A 22,727-nucleotide genomic window follows, 5' to 3' on the forward strand; every position below is an offset into this window, starting at 1 on the left:
GCAGGTTGCGCTTGGAGGGGGAGTGGCGGACCGCGGAGCGGGATGGCCGGGCAAAGCAGGAGGTGAGGGACTGGGAGCTGCAGTCACACGCCGTGTCCTGCAAAGATAGACAGGGCACAGCGGGGTTAGAGGGGTCAGGCATCCTGTCCCCCGCCACGGCGGGACACCCCGGGGGGCTCCGTGCCTCGTTACCTCGCTGGCTATGGCCGAGATGAGGTCGGGGTCCCGCAGGGCTGCGTCCTTACTGCCCTGGCTGGGGGACAAGGGCTTGGGGTCCTCGCAGGTGCCCTGCTTGAGGACCTTCTTGTTCAAGATGCGAGAGATGTTTTCAGCTGGGTGGTGGGTGGTGGGGCTGGGGTGCTCAGCTCTCTTGCTCTCCTCCCCAGTGGCCTCCTTCTTCTCCTGGGGAGCAGTGGGGCTCTGCGCCCGCCCACAGACGTTCCTGAAGAACTCCTGCACGAGGCCGTACTTGGGTGCTTCGGGCTTGGCCCGGCTGCTCTCAGGGCAGCCCGGCTTCCAGATGGACTCAGTGCTGCCCGCGTGCTCCACCACGCTGAACAGGCTGGACAGGCCATCGTTGATGTTGCTGAGGACGGGGCTGTCGCGGGTGGTGGTGGAGCGGGCCCAGGCAGAGCCGTTCTGCTTGCTCTGGTGCAAGTTCCACAGGCTCCTGTCCTTGGAGGTGTCCAGCTTGGAGGAAGACCTCCTCTGGAGCTTTGGAGAGCCGTATTTTGGGGAGCAGCACGGCCGCTCGATCCTGGAGTGGACCTTATCCAGGGAGGAGGAGATCTGCTTGCTGCGCACGGACACGAGGGAGGAGCTGCGTGGCGACCAGCTCTTGCCATGCACGCCGGCACCGCGGGGCAGGTCAGTCTGGAGGCCCACGCTCACCGTCTGGATGGTCTGTGTGCCCACATGGGCCAGCCCCACCGTCTGGCTGGAGGTGCTTTTCACCTTCCTCTCCAGTGAGCTGGAGCGGATGGCCTGGCGCACGCAGTTGGTGATCTCCTTCATGTCGTCGCTCATGTTGCCGGAGATCTCCAGCTCGTGCAGCGACGGGGGGAAATGCGGCACCGGCGGCACCGCGCTCTCCCCCGCGCCGCCGTCCAGCAGCTCCCGCTGCTGCTTGGAGAAGTTGCACAGCCACTGGCTGTAGGTGCCCTCGGCGCTGGCCGACTCCTCCGGCTCCTTCGGCTTGGCCATGGTGAACAAAAATCCGGGCTCAATCATGATCTTGCCCTCCTTGTTGTGCACCAGAGGCGCCTCCAGCCGCCGCACCACTGGCGGGCTGTAGTAGATGCGGATCCCCGTCTTGTCGGGTGCCGTGTAGCTCCTCTGGATTTGTTTCTGAGCTGGGTCGTGCCCGGAGAGGCTGCTTGCCCGCGAGTAGTCCCAGGAGGAGATGCCCAGCTTCTCCTTGGCCAGGCTGTCAGGGGCAGGTTGCTCGATATTCACATATGTACAGTTTGAGGGAGGAAGGCTGGTGCTGTCCCGGATCCCGTTGGGCAGCAGCTGGGTAGTCGAGGATGCCTTTTTGCCCCGGGCATGGTCACCCAGCCCTGGCACAGTCTTTCCAGGGAGGTAGGGAGAACAGTCAAGCAAGCTTTCAAACTCTGACATGGAGGAAACAGACTTGGTCCTGTGGGAGGAGAGAGGATGGGGATCAAAAGGGGGTAGGGCAGGGGGTTGGGGGACAGCTGAAGCACCCTGCTCCCACCCCAATGAGACCTTCCTGGGCACCTAGTCCTGCTCCTCACAGGGAGCCCTTTGCTTCCAGGACTACCCTGGAACATGGTTGCATCTCCCCATGACTCTCAGGCATGTCAAGCCCAGGGGCCCCCTCTCTGTTGCAGGGACCATGGAGACACCAGCACACTCACCTTTTGAGGTTGGTTCCCTTGGCTTCTGCTTCAGAGATCGTCTCCTTGTCTGTGATTTTCTCATTGAGAGCCTAGGAGGGCACAGGAGAAAGCTCCGGGGTCAGCAAGCACAGGACCAGAGCACAGAGATGGGCCGGGGCTCAGGCGCTGTGTCCTGCTCCCCTCCGGCACCACCAGCTTCCCCACACACTGAGGCACAGCATTCCCAGGACTACGTGGGGCTTGCTGGAACCACATCTATTTTAAATCGGGTTTTTATAACCCCACAGAAGCTCTTGGGGTTCAGCCATGCCCTTCATCCTCTCATTCTCCTGGCGCTCCCCCTTGCAGTCTCATTTGCTGTTTAAGGGGGTGTTAATTGGGGTGCACACATCCTCCCATCTAACCCTTAGCATAGACCTGAGCACTAAGAGCATCCTGAGAGCACTCCACCCTCTCTTACCCACCTCTTTCCAGTTGCTGCCGTGCTTCTCCTTTTCAGAGTGCTTCAATGCCCATGGATTGGATCCTTTCTGCAACTGGAGAATGTGTTGGTCACTCAACAGGTGCCACACATGCCTCTCTGGGCAAGCAAAAGCATGAAACATTCTTGGGGCAAGCAGCAGAGGCTGCAGGACACGTGCAGGATGGGGGACACCATACCTGGTTGAGTTTGTTCTGCAGGTCCTTCGCTTGCTGCTCTGCCTGCTGCTGCTCCTCCTTGAAGCGAGCCAGCAGCTCCACCTTCTCCTGGTTCCAGTTCTTCTCGCTGATCTGCAGCTGCTTGGTGAGGTCCATGACAGCGCTGTAGGACTCGGCCAGGAGATGCTGGTGCTCCTCACGCTCCCTCTTCAATGCCACCTTCCAGTCCGGCAGCGCACGCTCGGCGATCCCTTTGCCTGCCTTTGACTCCAGCTGTGGGGACAGAGTGGTGGCTGTGGGGGACCCATGGCTCCAGCGTGGTGCTGGACATCTCCAGCAAAGGGACAGGGCCGCAGGCATCCTGCTTGCCAGTGCCGGTTCTGTGCTGCCAGGCTGGGCAATCAGCGTGTCCCCAGGGACACAAAACACGCAACATGGTATGCCCATGGCACAGCCAAGCCATGGTCAGCCCTGGCTTGCAGCCACGCCATGCCAGCTGGCCCAGCAGATGGTCACCCAGCAGGACACGGGCTGAATGTCCTGCCTGCCCGGCTGTGCTCCTGCCTGCAGGACATGGCTCCTGGAGAGGACCAGCCTCACCTGCAGTGCTGGCAGAGCGGCCCCTGAGGATGCAGCACCACTGGGGTGCTGCCACCACGGCAGCTCTGCTTGCTTTTGAGGAGGAGATGTGGGAACTGGGGACCCATGCTCTGCCTGGAGAAATCCTGCCTGGAAAGTGCTGGCACCTGTGCTGGGGAGCGGAGCTGATGTACAGCTATGGGCTGCTGCCAGCACAGTGTGAGTGGAAACCTCTCAGTGCTGGGAGGGCAGGGCTGAGGGATCAATGGGACTCATCCTACAGGCAGGAGCTTCCCCCAGTGCCCAGGCTGCCCTCCCTACACCTCCTGCCTTCCCTGCATCCCTTTGCATCCCTTTTGCAGCATCCGCAGGGATGCTGCGCTGTGACTCGGGGTGGGGGAGAGGTGGGCTCTGATGCTGCTCTCAGCTGCCTGTCCTCAGGAGGGATGCTGAGCCCTGTCCCATCCCACCCTCCCCAGACAAACCCAGCAGAGGAATAAAGAGCATCCTCTGCTGCTCCACAGTCAGATTTCCATGCCAGCCCTGTTGCCATGGAAACTCTCCAGCATGAGTGGCTGCTAATTAAGATTCCCACAGTGCCACCCTGCTCCCAGCCCGGCACTTGGCACAGGGCACAGGCAGCCCCCCAGCCCCCCAGTAGGCATGGGGAAGCTCTACCAGCCCACGGGGTAGCCAGGGCTCCCACCTGGGTGATGTGGCACTTGAGCTCGGCGCGCTCCATCTCCCAGGCAGCCTTGGCCTTGGTGAACTGCTGCTGCAGCTCGCTGGCACCGCGCCGCTCCTCCCGCAGCTCCGTGCACAGCTCCTTCAGGGTCACCTTCATGTCCGCCAGAGTCTTGATGCACTCGTTGGGCTGCAGGAAAACAGGTGTGAGCACAGGCAGCAGGAGGGGACCCAACAGGGTGGGACTCTGTGGGAGCTGCCCTCTCTACATCCCAGCCCTGCAGGCTGCTCCCAAGGTGAGGGACATGGGAAGCCGCCAGGGCAGGGGACCATCCACAGCTGCAGCATCCCCACCCATCCATGTACCCTGAGAGGAGCCACAACCCCATGCCACACAGCCACAGCAGGGGCTGATCCTGCTCTGATCCACCCCTTGGGCTCATGGGGGACCCTGCTCACCGTGTTGGGGGTCCAGGTGTCTCCGGCACACATCTTGTTGTCTGCCTGTTGCTGCGGGGCGAGCTCCTCTTCTTCCAGCAGCAGGTACAGCTCCTTCATGCTGTTCACCTGTGGGTGACACCATGGCTGGGGTGATATGGGGACCCACAGCCTGTGGCCAGGGATGGGGGACACCCAAACAGCCCTGGCTGGGACATGAAGCATGAGGGATGCGCCCAACAGTGTGTTCCCCCCTCCAAGGCAGCCCACTGTACCTCCAAAAAGTCCTCGCCCTCACTGTGCACCACCTTGCCCTGGCGCCAGCGCTTGAGGAACCACTTGAGCTTCATGAAGAGCAGGAGGAAGCTCTGCCTGAACTGCTGTGACTCCTGCACCAGCAGGTTCTTCTCCTGGCTCCAGAACTTCTGCTCCAGCCGCCTCTGCAGGTTCAGGCTCTGCAGCTCAAACTCCCGCCGCAGCAGAGCTTTCTGGTGGTCCTCCTTCAGCTGTGGAGAGACAAGTGGCTCCAGGACAGGTGCTGGTGGCAGTGATGTGATGCCTCCCCACCAGGGTCTGAGCTAAGCCCGGTGCCAGCCCCACATCCCCATCTGGGGGAGCTGTGCCACCCTGGAAGCATGCTGGGGACAGCAGGGCCATTGAGGCAGTCCCATGGGGGAAGCCCTGCACGGAGGAGCGTGCTCAGCCTTGAAAACGGGACATGCTGTGTGTGCTCCCAGGTGACACCCAGGTTCCCACGTGGGTCATAGGGCTGGGGCTGGAGGTGGCACTGCCATGGGTGTGAGGACACTTGTCTCCCAGGGGCAGAGGCTGTTACCTACTCACCTGGCAGATCTTCTGTGAGAAGTTGTCCACCTCGTCCTTCCTCAGCTGCCTCTCCTGTGAGAGCTGCTCCTGCAGCCCCCGCAGGCTCTCGTTGGCCTCTGACAGCACCAGCTGCAGCTCCTTCATCTGTAACAGCCCGGGGAGAGGATGGGGAAGGTGGGCTGCACTTCCCTGTGTCCCTCCCAGATGGGGCTCTGCAGCTTCTCTCGTCCCCAGCTCTCAAAAGGTTCAACCCCATCCCACAGCCCTGTCCCCAACCCCGCTGGCTGAGGGGATGTGGCTCCCTGCCCGTGTCATACCTCGGTGGCATAGGAGTCGTTCTCCTCAGCCCGGCAGGGTTTGTAGCTCTGGGGATGTGCGGGGTCCGTGTCCTTGGTGTGGGGGATGCGGAAAGGGTCGGCGTCCCTAAAATCAGGCTGCTGCATGCGTGGGCAAGTTAATGAGAACAAACCAAAAGAGCGGGAAGAAAAAAAAGCCAGAAAACAAAACAATGGGTCTCCGAAACAGTAAAGAACTACAAGACAACAAAAAGGATGAGGAGGAGAAGGAGCTTCATCACCATGGCGGGAGACAATGCGGAAACCAAAAGGAAACACAGGATGAGGAGACACGTGGCCTGGATTGTTTGGGGAAAGGGGAAAAAAGAGAGAAAGAGGGAAAAAATGTGCAAACACCAGTTACGGTGCCATGCAGTGACTGGGGGAGACTGGAACCTCGGGCTGGGGGGACCACATGCAGAACAATAGGACTCTGAACAAGTGAGTGTGCTCCAGAAAGGGGCTTGTACCTGCAGCCCCAACCACCACCAACATCCCTGGCCCCTGGCATGAGCTGGGACCCCTGAGAACAGCGGGACAGCAGGGCATGAGCTGCTCTCCACTGCTCCAAAGGTGTTCTCCCTTGGATGCAGATTTGCCCTGAAGCCTTTCTCTCCAAATTACCCTGCCTGGGTACCTCTGGGGGCTGAGGATTCCTGCAAGCGGGGTCCCTACAATTTGGGCTGCTTTCAGGGGCTGCAGGCTGCTCTCCTCCCACCCAGCTCATCCCCAACAAGCAAAGAGCCTCTGAGACAAAATTTTGGGCTAAGCCAGAGAGAGCAGCCAAAACATCAGCCCCTGCTAAGGCGGGATTGCACCTGAGAGCCCCTGGCCATGGGCAGGGCAGCCTTGGCACAACCAGCCTGTGCCAGGATGTCCACTGCCTCCTGCCCTGGGCACACTCTGTTGGAGCAGAGTCCTACCTTGTCCCCGGTGCCACTGGCATGCAGTGAGGTGTTAGTTTGGATTTTGCTCTGGAGAGGCAGGAGGGAGGTTACACTGGGGATCAGGGTTTGCTCCGTTAAAGCAGGAGGAAACGTGGTGGCAAATAAAGCAGCAGCTGCTGTGAGGGATGTGGGAAGAAGCCGTACCTGGAAGTCGGAGGTGTGCTCCTTCTGCAGCCCCTCTTTGGTGATGTCGTGGCTGCTGGGGCTGGAGAAGGGGAATGAGTCCGTGTGCTCCTTGAAGCCGCTGGTGAGGTGGTCCACCTTCCTCACGAAGCAGCCCAGGTCCTGCTGGAGCACACCCAGCCGCATCAGGAGCACGTTCATCAGCTTGGCATCGCTGGGGCTGTCACCACCGCTGCCCACCGCCTCGCCCAGCAGCACCCCTGCGCACTCGTTGTCCAAGCAAGCCTTCAGCCCCGAGGTGAAGCCGTTGGCATCCGAAATCAGCACGTCGATCGCTTTGTTGACCAATGTTGCCTGGTCCCGGATGCCCAGCAAGGTCTCCAGGTCCTTGGGCTTGAGCAGCTTGGCAGGGCCATCGGGCACCTTCCCACTGCCCAGCCCCCTGTCCTGCCCGTCGGCCTCGCTGCTGCCCACGCCGTCCCTCCAGCCGGCGGTGGGGACGCACTGTGCCGAGTCGCCAGCCTCGGCGTCGGTCTCCAGCATGGGCCGGGTGGTCTGGCAGGAGGCCAGGTCGCAGCGCTGGAGGTTGGAGAGCAGCACCCTGTTCTCGTACTGCAGCTTCTTCACCTTGCCACTGAGCTCGCTGATCTGCACCTTGGCCGTGGCCAGCTCCTCCTGCGAGGGCTCGCTGACCACCGAGCAGCTGTCCTCCGACAGCGTCACGTCCAGCTCGTGGTCCGACTTGTACTTGGTCAGCTCGTTCAGGAGGAGCTTGTTCTGGTCCTCCAGCTCCAGCAGCGAGCGCCTCAGCAGCTCAGCCTCCTCCTCCACGAACTGCAGGTGCCGGCGCAGCTCCGCCACCGTGTCCCCCGCGTCCCCGCAGCTCGAGACGCCCACCAGGAACCGCGTGTCCTGCCCTGGCAGCTCCCTGTCCCCCTGGCCCTTCATGTCGTCCATCTCCGCCCGCAGCCCGCGGTTTTCCACCTCCAGCTCCACTATCCTCCGGCTGAGGATGTTGGCTTCCTCCTCCACCAGCTTGAGGTGGACCTTCAGCTCGGCCTCCCGGGAATGGGGAGAGTCAGCCAGCTCCTCCACGGAGAGGGAGCTGTCGAGGTCCCCGTAGAGGGACCTGTACTTCAGCAGCTCCTCCTTCATGCCGTCGTTCTCCTTGGCCAGCTTGGTCAGCTTCTTGCACATCAGGGCCGACTCCTCCTTTGCAAAGTGCAGCTGGCACTTCAGGTCTGCGCTGTCCTCCTGGGACAGACAGGGGGTGGGCATTAGAAAGATGCTCCCAGGGGCCACAGTGATTCCCAGAGAGCCCTGGGGACATGCCACCCTCCCACCCCAGTCATCCTAGGGAAGCTGCTGGCTCTGCTCCTGGAGGGGGGAAAGCTTTGAGATCCATCCTGGAGGCTTTCAGAGTGAGCCTGGAGATGGGACGGGGTGCCCTGGATGAGGAGACCCGTGGGTCTTGCCCCAAGAAGGACATTGAGCCACCACCAAGGATGTGTGGACCAAGTCCAGCCTGATCCACCACAGGGCAGAGGGGAAGGGAAAGCTCTCAAGACTCCATAGGGTCACCAAGGTTTCCTCCCAAAAACTGGCACTTTGTCACTGCAACACCCTCGTCAGGGCTCTCTCTGCTCCTCTCACTCAGCTCCCCACGCTCCATCACAGGGCTGAGAAGCAGCTGAAACTCTCAAAGTTGCAACCCTCAGCCTTGCTGCCATCACCTTGCCAGGGCACTGAAAACCCAGGCAAAGCCTCAGCATCAGCTCACTAGTCCCTTCCCAAGCGCCTCTGCTTCTCAGGACCGTTTCTCCATGTGTTCCGTTTTTATTTAGCAGTTAGGATCTTGGCTGTTTGCCCAGACAGACCGTTTCTCTGCTCTGGGAAGCTTTTTGGATGGAGGACCAGGATTTCCTGACGTCCAGCTCGCAGCTTCCTGTGCCCGGGGGTCACTCGAGTGCTCCGAGCTCCGGCATGGTGACTGCCAGGAGGGGACCTGCTGGGCTGTGACTCTCACCCCACTGCACCCGCCGGAGCTGGACAGTGCTGGAGGTGGCCAAGCCCTTTGGCTGGGTGGCTGCTGGCCCTGGCAGCCCTCTGCCTGGCTGAACTCATTCCTGTTCCCCTCTCCTTGGCTGGAAAAAGCAAGCTGTCCCCTTCTCTGGGTGCTCCGGACCCGCAGCTCCCCCCAGCCACACCCACGCTCACCCCAAACCCTTCAGCAGTATTTACTCTGCAGACTTCCTGGACTGCTCATAACAAGGCCAGGGGTGATGGAAAGAGGATTCCCATGAGTTTGAGGTGCCATTTTATTCCCTAAATATCCTGCCGTGACCACAGGAACCACCCTGCTGCTCGTCCATGCTCGTGCACCAGGACACGACCTCACTAAGGCGCATTAAAGCTGTGCCCCCCTAATTAGGTGAGGAGATTAGGGGAGGGCTGGCTCAGGCAAGGCAGACATGACCTCAGTTCCTGTTTTTCCAGGGAAAAAAAATAAAAAGCAGCAACCCAGTGTGTCCCTCTACACCTTGGCATCACAGGAGGGACACACATGTCCCCGAGTGCTTCTAGGAGCGGGGCAGACTTCGGTGTTGACTCCATCACCCCCCCAGCTCTGTTTTTGGGGAGTCATGATGCTCAGCCAGCACGGCCGGGCAGGAAAGGGGCCCAGGAAACCACAGATGAGTCACAGCCTCTGTGCCCGCAGGGCCACCAGCCATGGCTGCGTGGGGACAGGGAGCGGATGGGGGCCACATCCAGGGGCATCTGCACCCCAGGAAGCCCAGAGTTCCTGGAGCATTGATCCCACTGCAGAACTGGGGCTACCCTGCAAACCCAAGCTGAAGGGTCTTGGCTCCATGGGGGTGTGGGAAGCAGAGGGGGCTGGTGTTGTTTCCTGCCCCAGGAGGAGGCAGATGAGGGGCTTCAGCCTCAGGAAGGGGGTGATGGAGGGGCCCCCTCAACTCAGGGCAGAGCTGGCTGTAAGTGCTCCCTGGGGAAATGAGGGGAAGGATGCCGGGACCATCAGCTGGCCAGAAAGAGCTCTCAAGAATGGAGTTAAAGGGAGATGATAAAGACTGAGGGGGAAAGCCTTTGAAGGTCTGGGGGTCCCTGTGCTGTGGCTGCATGGAGTGGGCTGTGCCAGCAAGGATACAGATGACCCAGAACTCTTGGGCTGCTCAGGGTTCCTGCCAGGAAACAGCAGTATGTCAGGAATGGCTTTACAGGGTCTGCCTCCACGTCCCAGCTTTGGGGGAGCAGATCTGCTCCCCAAAAGAAACCCTTCAGGTCTTTTGCCTTTGAAAGAGGATTTTTCCTTTTGCCTTTCTATCCCCGCAAGAGCAGCTCTGCCTCTCCAAGCCCTGGTAACAGCATTAGTGGTCACAGCAGCTCAGCTCAACAGCAAGTGACAGCTGAAATCCTGCTGCCACCAGCAAATCCCCCGTTCCCTGTGCTGCCCTGGCAACCTGTGAGGGGCAGGAGTGGCGTGGCCTCCAGCCATCCCCACAGGGACCCTCCGCTCCCCCAGACCCCGTGAAGCTCCCAGGCCACCCTGAAGCACAGCTGCTGGCACTGGCAGGAGGGACACGGGCTGCCAGAGCCAGGAGGGCAGAGGCAGCTTTGCAGTGTAAAAGCCAAACTCCTTCGTCTCCTTACACAGGGAAAGGGTTAAAGCCACCACCCGGCCACTGCTGCTCCATTGATAAATGAGACAAGGGAGCGGCTGAGGACAAAGAGGATGGCCCAGCACATCAATCCCTCCCTTATGCAGGGGCTCTGAGAAGCAGGAAAGCTCTGCAAAGCCCTGTAAGGAGGGGATGGCGCTGCCATGCCCAGATTTACTCCTGGTCTGAGTGTAGTGTCCAGCTGGCACCATGACCCGGGGTGTTGGTGGGTCACTGTGGCGTGCCCTGGGTGCTCAGGTGCTGATACCTGCACTGATGGCTTCTTCTCAGTCTTGCCCATGGAGCGAGACCCCCGCTTCTTCAGGGAATTCTGCAGGAAAAAGAGAGAGTTATGACCCACAGTGAGGGCACTGCACCCCAGCAGTGACAGACAGACAGACAGACAGATGCAGTGTGCATGGACATCAGCGCTGATGTTCCCACATGCTTGTGGACCCCAGGAAAAACCCGAGCCTCGGTGGGCTGAGGCAGACCCTTTGCTTTGAGGGAGCTGGACTGGCAAGCATCACATCATGAGGTTTAGCCAGAAATTCCCCCTGCAGGCAAACGAGCAGTGAAAAAGCCGGAGTGAGCAGGAAATGAGCCATGGAGAGTGGAGAGGCTGAGTCACAGTCCCTGTCAGGACTGAAAGGAGTGGGGAATCCAACCCCCAGGCCAAGGGACAGCTCTCAGGACATTGCAGTGTGGGAGCAGCAGATGATGACATTCCCCATCGCCTTTTCCCCAAGCAAGGGACATGTCCTGGTCCCTCAGCAGCACGATGCTGACTCTGCTGTCAAGGTCACAAGGGGACACGTGGGACAATGTCCAGGCTAGTGAGGACAGCTGGGAGGTGGGGAAGGCAGACAGAGCAGCAAGAGAGACCAGAAGCACGGGAACAATGCAGGTGCCCGGAGAAGAGCCAGTTATCTGGGGAAGGGAGCTGGGGGAAGACCCTCAAGCACATCCACACAGCCTCCCATGAGCGCTGGCTGATCCATGCAGCTGCCCTGGACCTATTTCCAAGCTGGTGCTGAGGCCCAACAGCCAAAGAAAGCAGCTGTGAAATGTAAGCTGCTGCCTGTGCCAAGGTGCCGGGCTCCAGGCTTTCCTATTAAGGCCACGACCATCAGCGGAGCTGCTGGAGCTGCAGAGCCTCTCCCAGGGGCTGGCTGTGCCACATCACATCCCTCACCCCCACCGTGCTGGGGACTGGAGCTGGCAAGGGGCAGCACCAGCCCCAGACAGCCCCAGGCACAGCACCCCGGGGCAGATGTAGATGTCACTGCTCCACCCTGGGAGCAGCCTTGGGGTGGCCATGCCTGAGGGTCCTGTCATGGCCGAGTTTGGTGTGGCAGGCTTGGCATGGGGTACCCAGACTGATCCCACTTTTTCCTACCCCTTTAGGAGGCAGAAGAGGGGGAAATGCCTGTGCCTTCGGGAACGATCCCCAGACAATTATCCAATTATGGGAGAAACCTCGTGGAAGGGAGGAATAATCAGCCCCGAGGGGTGAGTGCAGCCCGGCACAGTCCCTGGCTTTGGCTGCTAACAAGCTCTGCCAGGCTCTGTGCCCTGCAGCAGCAGGGAGGAGGAGGGCTTTTAGCTCACTTTGTCTAATGTTTGCCTAATTAGCACTCTGCAATCAGTGACTAACCCCAACGCCCTTGCTAGCCTGGGGACAAAACATCCCGAGCTTGGGGACCATCTCTAACCCTGTGGCAGCCGGCAGCGAGGAGCCCTATCCCACCCCAATCCCCCCCCCTGCTCTTCAGCCAGGACAAGGCAGCAGCTGTCTCTCGGAGCTCCCCACGCTGACCACACAACCATTTTCCCTGCCTGTTTTCCGAGCTCGGGAGAGCTGCAGCGCAGCTCCTGCTGCTGCCATTTGTTATTCAGCCCGCGCTCCCGGCTGCAGGGGAACCCATTTCACGGCTCTTAGCGGGGCTCTTAGCGCAGCCCGGGGACGAGACACCCCGCGGGGGGAACGCTGCTCCGCGCCACCGGCGCGGGGATGGCTGAGAGGCCACGGGGACAACCACAGCTGGATCCCGCAGCTTCCCAGGAGCTGGGCTCGGCTTTAGGCGGGGATGGCCCCAGAGATCGCAAGCCGTGCGCAGGAAGCACGGTGGGGGAAGTGAGAGCCTTCCCTCGGTTCTGTCTCCTCCCCCACGCTGCCCTGATGGCTCAGCCAGAGATGCATCCCGAGGTTCCCCCGGGACCAAAGGCATCCCGGGCAGTAGGGAAGTGGGTTACAAGGGCTGCAATGGATCTCAAGTCCATGCTGTCACCAGGATGCCTTTCCTGTCACCGAGGTTGACATTGATCCCAGCCAGAAGCTAGTCCCAAACACAGCAGGACATGGAGTGCCCTGGACCTGTCTATCTGGGTACATTTGCGGCTGCCCAGGACACAGAGGGGATTGTGTACCCATCCAGCTCTGCAGCACCACTGGGACACCATAGGGACACCGCTGGGACATCTCAGCCCCGTTTGAGCCAGCAGGATGTGGTCAGGATACAGCCAGCACCAGGCACTCTGCCAGGGACAGGGACCCCACACATCGTGCGGAGCTTTGCTCAGATGGAATTGGGCACGGCCCAGGGGGCTGGGCTGAGCAAGTGGCCAGGGACATATAAAGTGTCCCTAGTGCAGTGGGGAAGTCCTGTAGCCCCCCTGGATGGGGCAGAGCCAGCCCATGCCCGCAGGGTGGGACCAAGCCTGCTGAGGGCAGGCGCTGCTCAGGTTTCACAAGCATCTGCAGCACGGGTTGGGTTTCAGTGACTCAAGCAGGGTTGGGGGATCCCATGATCCGGGGCCAGGACACCTGCTACGAGCAGAGCCTTGGGGACGCCTCCCCGTCCTCCTCCCGTGTCCCACTCACCTCTCGGAGCTTGTCCATCTCGTTCTGCACCACCTGCTTGGCCAGCTCGGTCTCAATGAGCCGCTGGCGCAGGTCCTCGTTCTCCTCCTCCAGCCTGATCCTTTTCTTCTCCACCACCTCCAGCTCATTGTGGAGCCGCACAGAGACGTCCTTGGCCACCTGGGGACACAACAGGGCTCTCATCAGACTGGGCACAATGTGCAGGGGGCTGAGACCACAGCCCCTGGGCACCCACAGTCCTTGCGCAGAGATCAGCAGGCAGTTGCTGAGACCCTCTGGAGCAGACACTATGGTGGGTGACCCCTGGCCCCTGAGTCTGTCCCCTCCATCGTGTGCTGTGACTGATCTTGTTCCTTCACCAGCTGCAAGGCTGCCCTGCATCCCCATCCCCTGGCCAAACCCTGCCTTCTCCAGCCTTAGCATGGTGCTGGGGGATGTTCATCACCTTTTTTCCCCATATCACAGTGCTGGAAAAGCCCCCAGAAGGCTGGAAGAGTTGGTGGGCAGCCACAGAGCAGGCAGCCTCTCACTGCAGGCAGCAGCTGTGCTGGTCAGGAGAAAGGCGAGCTGCTGCATCACATTACAGAAAAACCAGCAGCTGCCCCAGGGTGAAGGGTGCCCACATCCACCCCAGAGCTCCCCCTCTCCAGATCCCTGCACAGGAGCAGTCCCCAGCATAAAGGGAGCTTAATAACACGAAATATTCACTCCTGCATTTGCAGGACAGCAAAAGTTGTCCCCAGTGCCACTGGTCTTCTGCACAGTGCGCGGTATCATCACTGTGGAGGCAGCAGCAAGCCGTGCTGCAGGGCTGGGGGACCTCAGGGCACAGGGTCAGGCTCCTGTTCCCCCGAGGATGGGCTGTGCTTTCCTTCCCAGAAAGGGAGAAGCTGGAGGGGGCGTTTTTGGCAGCAGCCACCCAAGCTGGGGGGGAGCTGATGGGCGGTTTGGGGAGGGGATAGGGGCCCCAGCAGGGATGGGCAGTGAGGCAGATTCGCAGCCCCACACTTGTGGCACATCTTGGCTCCAGAACCGGCTGTTTTCTGCTCGAAAAACAAAATTAGTCCTCGAGCTGTTGCACATCCATCCCGAGCTGTCTCCGCCTGCCACTGCACCCCCCTCTTGGCAGCAGTTTCGTTGGTGAGAGCCCTCAGCAAACACTCACCAGGCTCCTCCTGGGCGAAGCAACGTCACCCTGCAGAAATCCCCTTGTCCTGCCCCTCGTGCCACCATGCCTGGGGCTCTGCAAGGTTTTCCCGATGGCCGAGAGAAGCAGCTCCCAAGCCTGCAGAGTCCTGGTCCCCACACTCCCTCCCTGCACACTCGTGACGCCCCATCCCGCAGTGGTGGTCCCATCACATTCCCATAGGAGCAGGGTAGGGGAGCGCAGCCCCAGGGCACAGAGCTGGGCTGCAGCCTGCCCAGGATGAGCCTCACATACGGCACATTCTCAGGCAGTGCTGGCCCTCTCCACCACCAGGATCCCCTCAGACCACCTGTGAGCTGACAGCACTGCTCCCCACTTCCCACATCACCACTGCTAGCAGGGAATCATGATGTCTCCAAAAAAACTGTGCATCCCCACAAACCACACATCCTCACAGAGCTCCCTGTACCCCAACATCCCCTGCCACCTCCATGCTCACAACTCATCAAAATCCCCTTTGGGGGCTCTGGGGGCTGCCTGGGTGCGGAGGTGGCCTCCCAGGCTGACCTTGACGTCCTGCTCGAGGCTGTGGATGAGCTCGCCGTCCACCTGGCCGGTCTGTGCCACGCGCAGGCTGCGGCGCTCGGCCTTGCGCAGCCGGTACTGCAGGATGCGGCAGGTCTTGCTGGCCTGGTCCAGCTGCTGCCGGAGCTCCTGCAGCTGGTACACGTCCTCCTCCATGTACACATCCCGCATCTCCAGCATCTCGGCGCGCAGCTCCTCGATCTCATCCTGCGGGGAGACGCTGTGTTAGACCCCGCAGCTTGCTCTGCCCTCTTTTCCCCTGTGACACCTCCCCACCATGGCTCTCCATCCATCCATCCATCCATCCATCCATCCATCCATCCATCCATCCATCCATCCCATGAGCCTTTTTCACAAGTCTTCAGTGCCTTGGGCCAAGCCCAATCCTTGCACGAAAAGGCTCAGAGCCAGCTGGGTGCTGTCACCCAGGGGTGAGCCAGTCAGCCAGGGGGGAACAGCCAACACAAGCGCCTGAGAGAGTTTGTGGTGAAAGAAAGAGGAAGTTGGGGGAGGGAGAGGAGCTGCAGGAGCAGCTCACGCGGCGGCCACGGGGAGAAAAATTAGGTTATCTTTGGAAAAGATGTGTCAGGGAGGCAGGCAAGGGAAGGAGGAGTTGGCAGGCGAGGACAAGTCCCGTTAGGGGAGGCGACATGGGGACACGAACGAGATGCCACCAGTCTTGGGGACCAGAGGTTGCCCCTTGTTTTGCCACCAAGCAGCAGTCCTTGGGCTGGGTCCTCTGTTCCCAGTCTCATCAGCTCTCCCAGTGACCTCCTCCAGCACAGCAGAGCCTCTGGCATGGAGCAATTGCATCACTGTCACAGCAGGGCCGAGGGTGACATCCTGCTGGCACCAGCACTGACCCAAAGCCTCCTCCAGGGCTGTGGCACACAACCACTGTGAGGTGTCCAGTGCCACTTCCCCATGCAGCACAGGACTGTGGTCACTGGGGATGCTCAAGGACTGTCCCCTATGGTCCCTGGGGACCAACCAAGCTCTTTCCATGTTACCCTGAACATGGTGTCCACCCAAATCTTCCAAGCAAACACTCCAGCCATCACACTGGCTGTTCTTGACAGGACCTGGTGGGACCAGCACGCTCCTGGGAAGGGATCAAGCATCTGCTTTCCTGCCACAAACCCCTACCACCGAAGACCTCCTGCCACCGCCACTTGAGAAGTGAGGGGCTCACGCTGCCACCCTGCACCATGGCACAGTCAGGGAAGGGACAAAAGGATCTGGCAGAGGCACTGGGGGTGCTCAGCCCTGATTCACCCTGGGCAGAGGGGACAGGGGAATGCTCCCCATATTCCAGTGACAGTGACCGAGAGCCTGAGATGGCAGCTCTGTGCTGGCTCTGCCAGGCGATGGCACAGTGGCTGCCACACTCACCCGGCCTGACAAAGCCCCAGCTGCAAGAACTCCCCGAAAGGAGAAGCCAAGCCCGGGGAAAGGGCTGGCAGCTGCGGGGACAAGTCACAGTCGCTCACTGTTGGCTTTAAACAGTCTGTGACAAAGAAGGAACGACAAACAGACAATTCTGGATTATCTCCTGGCCTGGGCTGCCGGAGCCCGGTGGCACCATGGTCACCAGTGTCGTGTCACCCTCCGCTGCTCTGCTTCTTGCCAGGGGGTCTTGAGAACAGACCTCTTTTTGTTCAGTCTCAGAGCAGAAACAGCCCCGAGGCTTTGAGATGAGCAGCGGGGGTCCCAGGGACACCCAGCCAGGCTGTTCCAGGGACAGCCAGACACTGTCCTGTGAAGGAACATCACTGCAGACATGTTTGAGTAAAGTCAGGTGTGAAACCCCCCAGGGACAAGCCACATGTGCTGGCAGGCAGTCCTGCAAGGGCTGTGATGCGCCCTGGGAACCCCCACCAGCACTTCCAGCTCCCTGCCTGGCGGGGCCACAGCCCTGGGGGCACCAGCAAAACCCCTATAAACCAAATCAGCCTGGGGAGCTGGTTTGTGGCATCTGCTCCTTGGGAGCCTTCATAGGGAAAAAAAGGCGTTATGGATTGCAGGTGAGCAGGCGCACTGCAGCGGGTGGGGAAAAGAGCCTTTCACCGCCAAAGGCAGGCGAATCGTGGCTGGAATACAACTGCAATCCTGCTTCAGTGCTGACCGTTCCAGCTCTCATTTGCCATGTGGCTTTCCCAGGCAGCAGCTGATCAGGGCAGGGAGCAGGGACCTTGGAAAAAACCCAACCAAATCTTGCATTTGCTGGAAGAAATCCTGGGCTTGCCCTGCTAAGAGCTCCTGCTTGTTTATGCTTTGGGTTGTAGCAACCGTTATTTTAGGGGGAGGCTGTGTCCAGCATGTCCAGCCTGGGCAAAGCCTTGAAGTACAGCCATGGAGTGGGGCTGGGGGCATCTGCAGCACTTGGGGGGCTGGGAAAGCAGTGCCTGTCTTTGCTCCAGCTGCAGGAGTTCACCCACATTCCGTAACGCCAATAAATCCTTGGATTGGGTGCAGCCTGGCAGGCGCACAGCCTGCCCCAGTTTGGTCCATGGAGGCAAGCCGTGCTGCTAAGCTACAGTAAAGGGATTAGGATTGGAGAGTGGAAAAATGCCAGCAAACTGGAAGAGAGCTTGGAGGACAGAGCTGATCTGCTAAGGCAGCACATGGGGTGCACTGGGGTCCCCTCACAGCTTCAGGGGTCCATGAAGGCCACGGAGCCTCGCCCTTTGCACCTGCACATTTTCTGGAGTTGATGCCCAACTCAGCAAAATATCCATTTGGATTAATGTGGGAGCAGAGCCAGGAGCTGAGGAGAAACCCCACAGAAACATCCCAAATTCAGGGGTGGCATTGTGGGCATGGAGCACTGTCAGTGACGTTAAATGAAGCGTGAGATGGTGACAGGTGGGCAACACTGGGGAGGAGATAAATGACCTCTCCAACACAAATGGCCCTGGGGACTGCCATGCTGGGCCACTTGCCCTGTAAACAACAGAGTGCCCATCCCCATGCGAAGTCACAGCCTCCCAGCACCCATGGGCTCCTCCCCTGCTTTGTCCTCCAGGATCACCCACCACTGCATCCCATCCCATCTCTGTAGCAGCAAAGATTTCCTGCAGTTTTTACACTAGAAATCCCCTGTCCTGAAAAAAACGCTGGGAATCCGCAGTCCAGGGAGACTCATTTGAATGCCCCAGGGACTGTGTGCAGAAGCAAACACCCCATTCCGTGGCTGCAGGAGCCAGGTTACACTCGGTGGAGGAGCTCGAGAGACAACCTACCTTAAAGCTCCTCCGCAGAAACCTCGGAGACACTGTCTCTCCCCGGGGAGATCATTAAGGAAACTAAGAAGCGGAAAGGTGGGATGCAAACTGCCTGTTTCCAGTTCAGGAGAAAGAAACCATGCATTTTTAGAGCAGGAGGAGGCAACAGCTGTGTTCACACGTCCACTTGAAGGACATCAGCTCTTTCAGGAAGGGCTGAGCTTTAGAGTGATGACCCTGAGCAGTGACAGGGCAGGAGAGGGACCAGTGGAGATGGCAGAGCACACCTCAGAATGCACATCGGACCCATTACAGGTTGCAGAAACAGAATTAAACCCTGGGATCTTCAGCCCAAGGGGAGTTACACGCTGATTTCGGCGCCTGCAAGAATGCAGCAAGCTCTGAGCAGAGCAGGGGACGCACACTGTGCAACCCCAGCAGGACCTGCAGAAGCAGAAAGCAGCAAGGGACACAAAACAAGCTCACACAGTGCAGCCACGGCTGGCTGTGGTGCTGCTGGCAGCACGCACCCCCACTTTGGCAGCCCCAGGCTCTGGGGCACAGCCAAGCAGCAGCCGCCTGTCCTTCCAGCAGCCTTTTGGGGGGCACAGCCCTGCCTGCACCCTCCAGCTGCACCCCTGAACCTCAGCAGAGGAGAAGGAAGGGTGGGAGGCGCCTGGCTGCTTGGCAGAGCCGCCTTTGTGCGGAGCTGGGGCCGCGCTGGCAGCGAGTGTGCCTGCGGCTCGCCTCGATCCCCGTGCAAAGACGGGGATTACCGTGCAGGAGAGCAACAAGCACGGCTTCCTCCGAGATTACAGCACAAAAGCAGCAGCTTTCCATTAACTCTGAGCGCCCGTCAGGCAGCACAGGGAATTATGCTAGAATTTGCATGGGGAAAAAAAAAAAATCAGAGGGGATTTTTAAAGGAAACTGCCCAGGGTGCTCAGGCATGTCCCCTGCCAGCAAGGGGAACCCAGAAAATGCAGCTCACCACAAGCCCATGCCAGGGTGCAATGGGTGGAAGGATGAGCAAGGCACGCCCGTGTCACCCACAGGGGTTTCTTTGGGTGCATTAAGAGCAGCTCTAGCCCAGCTCTGACAGCAAACACCGGCCATCCTTCCCCCCATGTCACACAGGAGCTCAGTGCAGCAGCCTGTGCGCTGATCCCTGCCCCTGGCTGGCATGGCAGCTCCCCCTTGGCAATGGGAGTGAGGGAAAAATCAACATTTCTCAGCTGTACACCTGCCCCCATAAATTACCAGGCAAACAGCTGGGAGCTCTCTGCAGCCCAACCCATGTTGTGCACCATCCGAAAAGGCGCGAGGCTGCAAAACCCCTTCAGGGCGGCTGCTTGGCAGAGCCCTGCTCCCCAGCTCTGCAGGTGGTTACTGGGACTCCCAGGCATGATCCCTGCCCCTGTGGACAGGCAGGATCTGGGCAGCAGCAGAGCAGGGACTCAGTGCCAGCCAGGCTGCCCAGATGCAGCCCCAATGCCCCTGTGGGATGCTCTCAGAGAGTCCTTGCTGCTGGCATGGCTGCCTTGGGGGAAACAAGGCACCCAGGCACTCTGAATGTCTCTCCACAGAGCTGGGAAATGCATGCAAGCCCCAAGGGATGTGGGATGACTCAGGGCAGGGAGCAGGAGGGGGACAGGCAGCAGGAAAGGGCAGGCAGGACTGAGCTCCCAGCGTTACACAGCTCTTGCCTAAATCCCTTCCCGCGGAGAGGAGACGAAAGGGTTTGCAGGCATCGCCTCCCCTCGCTCCAAACCCTCCCGTGCCCACTCTTTGTCTGCCTGTCCCTCTGCAGCTGCTGCCATATCACATCTCACATTTTCCAGCCTGCTGAGCAGGGCTGGGAGCTGCTCTCCATCGCACGGCTCAGCAACAGCGCAACGGGGCAAGGACACCCGAGACACCTCCTCCCTCACCAGGCTGCCAACCTGCATGTGAGAAACAGCCCTTTTTGGGGAAAATGCTTGGAATAACCCGTTCAGGGGTGTCACAGCAGGTGCACAGGCCTGAGAGCAGGGGTAAGAGGAGATCCCAGCCCGCCCAATACACCCAGAGCAGGAGGAGGGAAGCAGAGCCTTGCACAAATCTGGGCTGCAAAGAGAAATGGGTGAAGTGTGCTTAAACAAGTAGGTTTTATTATGGCAGCTGAGGAAAGATGGGATGTGAGCTGGCGCTGCTGGAGCACTGCTGGGAAGCTCCCAAACCCAGCGTGCATCACACGGGCGTAGTAGCACCACACACGTCTGGCTCGTGCCAGAACGTCACCAAAGCCCTCCCACCCCCAAAAATCCTCATCTTGCTCTAAATACGCACTAGGTTTCAGCTGGTGCTGATGAATACACGAAAAAATATTCATTTGCAGCTATTTGGGTGAGTCCTAGGAAATAAGTCACCTGGGCTAAGTCTGATTCATCCACTCCTGAGCGGAGGAGAGCTGCATGGCAAGATGGGCAGTGCCAATCCCTTAGGTTAGGGCTTTATTTTTTGCCCTAAGTCCTGAAATGCCTGAATTTTTAGCACAGATGGCACAAGCCAGCACTCCGCTGCAGCCCAGCCCAGTTTTCTGCTCCTTGCTGGAGAAACGAGGCAAATCTTCCAACATTTTTTGGAGCACGAGAGGCATGTGCTCTGGGCTTCTGCCCAGCTGGAGCCAGGGTACCACCCCAGCCACCTCCTGCTCCAGTGTCAGGAAAAGCGAGCTACAACACAGAAACACGGATGTAAGCAGGATGCACATGGCAGGGAGGAGACACAAGTGCTGGCAAAGAAGGGACGATGCCACCAGCATCCCCATGGCCATTCTTGGTGCGTGCCTCCAGCAGCTCTCCCCTCTCCCACTGCCCCTGGCCAGGGGATTTCAGCTGCCACCCCTCACGGCAGGTAAATCCCTCGCACCCCGCACGCCTGCAGCTTGCCAGGAAGGAGATCACGCGGAAATGGAGGAAGCGCCGGCTCTGTCCGCAGGAATGGCAGCACTGGCACTCGTGTTCTTGGAAACCAGAGGGGCCTCATCTGTATTTTTCCACCTCCCAGTAAATCAAAGCCCTGAAGCTGTTGCTGCCAATACTGGCAGGAGTTGGGACACCAGCTGGGAACTGGGGCTTTGCTAATGGACAAAGGGCCTGATTGGGCATCTTCAAGCGCATCACCCAATGCCCACCTCGGGCTGGAATCCTGACACTTTCACAAACTTGGGCAGCAGCAGATGACAGCTGGCCTGACTTCCAACCTGCAGCACCCAAAGAGCAGCTGGGGAGCCTTGGTACCCAGATCTGAGCTCCCAGCAGGTGACTGCCCAAGCAGCTCAGCCACAGCTCTACCCTGAAGGAGAGAAGGGGGAACAAAATGCCTGCAGCCCCCCTCAGGAGGTGGCACCTGGTGGGTGCTGGTGCCCACCACGCCGAGGTGCATCAGGCTGATGACAGGGACGGCTCTGTGTCCCTGTCCCCTCATGGCACGTCTGCCCTGGCTCAACCATGCCCACATGCACCAGGCAGACCTGGAAAAAGGCCCCAGGGAACCTGGGAACCAGCGGGAAGAAGAGAGCTGGAAAATGTCCCCAGGGTCTGGCAGCAGCAGCAGCAGGCAGGGAGAGCAGCAGGGAGCCATGCCCAGCTGCCAGGCCATGCCCAACTGCACGGGGTCAGGTTATGCCATACTGTGTCCCAGGATGCCCAGCCGGGCTGAGCACACCCATGCCATGCTGAGCTGTGCCTTGCTAAGCTTTGCCAGCTGTGCCAAGCCTTGCCGTGCCAAGCTGGGTCCATGCTAGGCTTGGCCGTGCTGCACCCAATGTGCCATGCCAGGGCAGGCCATGCCTGGCTAACCTGGCCCATGCTGTGCCAAAGCCTGCCCTGTGCCAAGCCATGCCATGGAACATCGAGCTGAGTGGTGCCCAGCCATGCCACACCACTCTGGACCATGCCCAGCTGGGCCGTGCTGTGCCACACTGAGCTCTGCCCTAAGTCCAGTGTGGCCATGCCAGGCTCAGACAAGCCAGGCCCTACATCCAGTCATGCCACGCTGTGCCAAGTCAAGCCCAGCCACCCCTGGCTGTGCCATGTTCAGGGATGCCATGCTGGGCTGAGCCATGCCAAGCCCTGCATCCAGCCATGCTGTGCTGTACTGCCCAACTGAGTCAAGCCAGGCTGAGCCAGGCCATCCTGAGCTGAGCTGTGCCCTGTGCCCAGCCTTGCCCTGGGATGCTGAACTGCACCAGGCTGTACCCAAGGATGCTGTGCCACACTGAGCTGCACCTCGGGATGCAGTGCCATGCCATGTCATGCCATTCCCAGGGATGCTGTGTCATGCTGAGCCATGCTTTGGGATGCCGTGCAGTGCTGTGCCATGCCATTGCCAGGGATGCTGTGCCATGTTGCACTGTGCACAGGGATGCCATGCTGTGAGGACAAGAGATGCTGTATTGTGCCCAGGGATGCTAAGCCGCGCTGACCCCTGCCCTGGGGTTCCTCACCATGCCATGCTAAGGCCAGGGAAGCTGCTCCATGCTGAGCTATGCCCTCAGACGCCCAGCAAAGCTCTGGGACGTTAAACCCCGCTACAGCCAGGGATGCTGACCCTGACTGACCCTTGCCCTGGGATGCCACGCTGTGCCACTACTGCCCAGGGATACCATGCCACACCGAGCCGTGCCAGGGATGTCACGCCACGCCGTGCCCACCTTGAGATAGTCATTCTCGGAGCGCAGGTCCTCCAGCTCGCGGAGCAGCCCGTCGGTGCCGGCGTCCAGCAGCTCCTCGGTG

The 22,727-nt window shown here is 59.9% G+C and overlaps 1 protein-coding gene across 1 annotated transcript in view; it reads right to left on the reverse strand.

Annotated features, from left to right (window-relative positions):
* Positions 1-22,721, reverse strand: part of SOGA1 (suppressor of glucose, autophagy associated 1) — a 24,316-nt gene extending 1,595 nt beyond the window's left edge. Inside the window, exons 1-15 of the mRNA XM_017735127.1 lie at positions 22,646-22,721; positions 14,708-14,932; positions 12,994-13,152; positions 10,378-10,440; positions 6,454-7,686; positions 5,345-5,464; positions 5,046-5,171; positions 4,478-4,708; positions 4,224-4,331; positions 3,787-3,954; positions 2,523-2,774; positions 2,327-2,398; positions 1,881-1,951; positions 193-1,639; positions 3-97 (exon numbers count right to left, since the gene is read on the reverse strand). Of these exons, the coding sequence (XP_017590616.1) occupies positions 3-97; positions 193-1,639; positions 1,881-1,951; positions 2,327-2,398; positions 2,523-2,774; positions 3,787-3,954; positions 4,224-4,331; positions 4,478-4,708; positions 5,046-5,171; positions 5,345-5,464; positions 6,454-7,686; positions 10,378-10,440; positions 12,994-13,152; positions 14,708-14,905 (4,343 nt within the window). The 5' untranslated portion in view covers positions 14,906-14,932; positions 22,646-22,721. The remainder of the gene's footprint in view (positions 1-2; positions 98-192; positions 1,640-1,880; positions 1,952-2,326; positions 2,399-2,522; positions 2,775-3,786; positions 3,955-4,223; positions 4,332-4,477; positions 4,709-5,045; positions 5,172-5,344; positions 5,465-6,453; positions 7,687-10,377; positions 10,441-12,993; positions 13,153-14,707; positions 14,933-22,645) is intronic.
* Between the last annotated feature and the right edge of the window lie 6 nt (positions 22,722-22,727).

The sequence above is a fragment of the Corvus brachyrhynchos genome, unplaced genomic scaffold (assembly GCF_000691975.1).
Source record: "Corvus brachyrhynchos isolate BGI_N302 unplaced genomic scaffold, ASM69197v1 scaffold125, whole genome shotgun sequence".
In the NCBI taxonomy this organism is placed as follows: Eukaryota; Metazoa; Chordata; class Aves; order Passeriformes; family Corvidae; genus Corvus; species Corvus brachyrhynchos.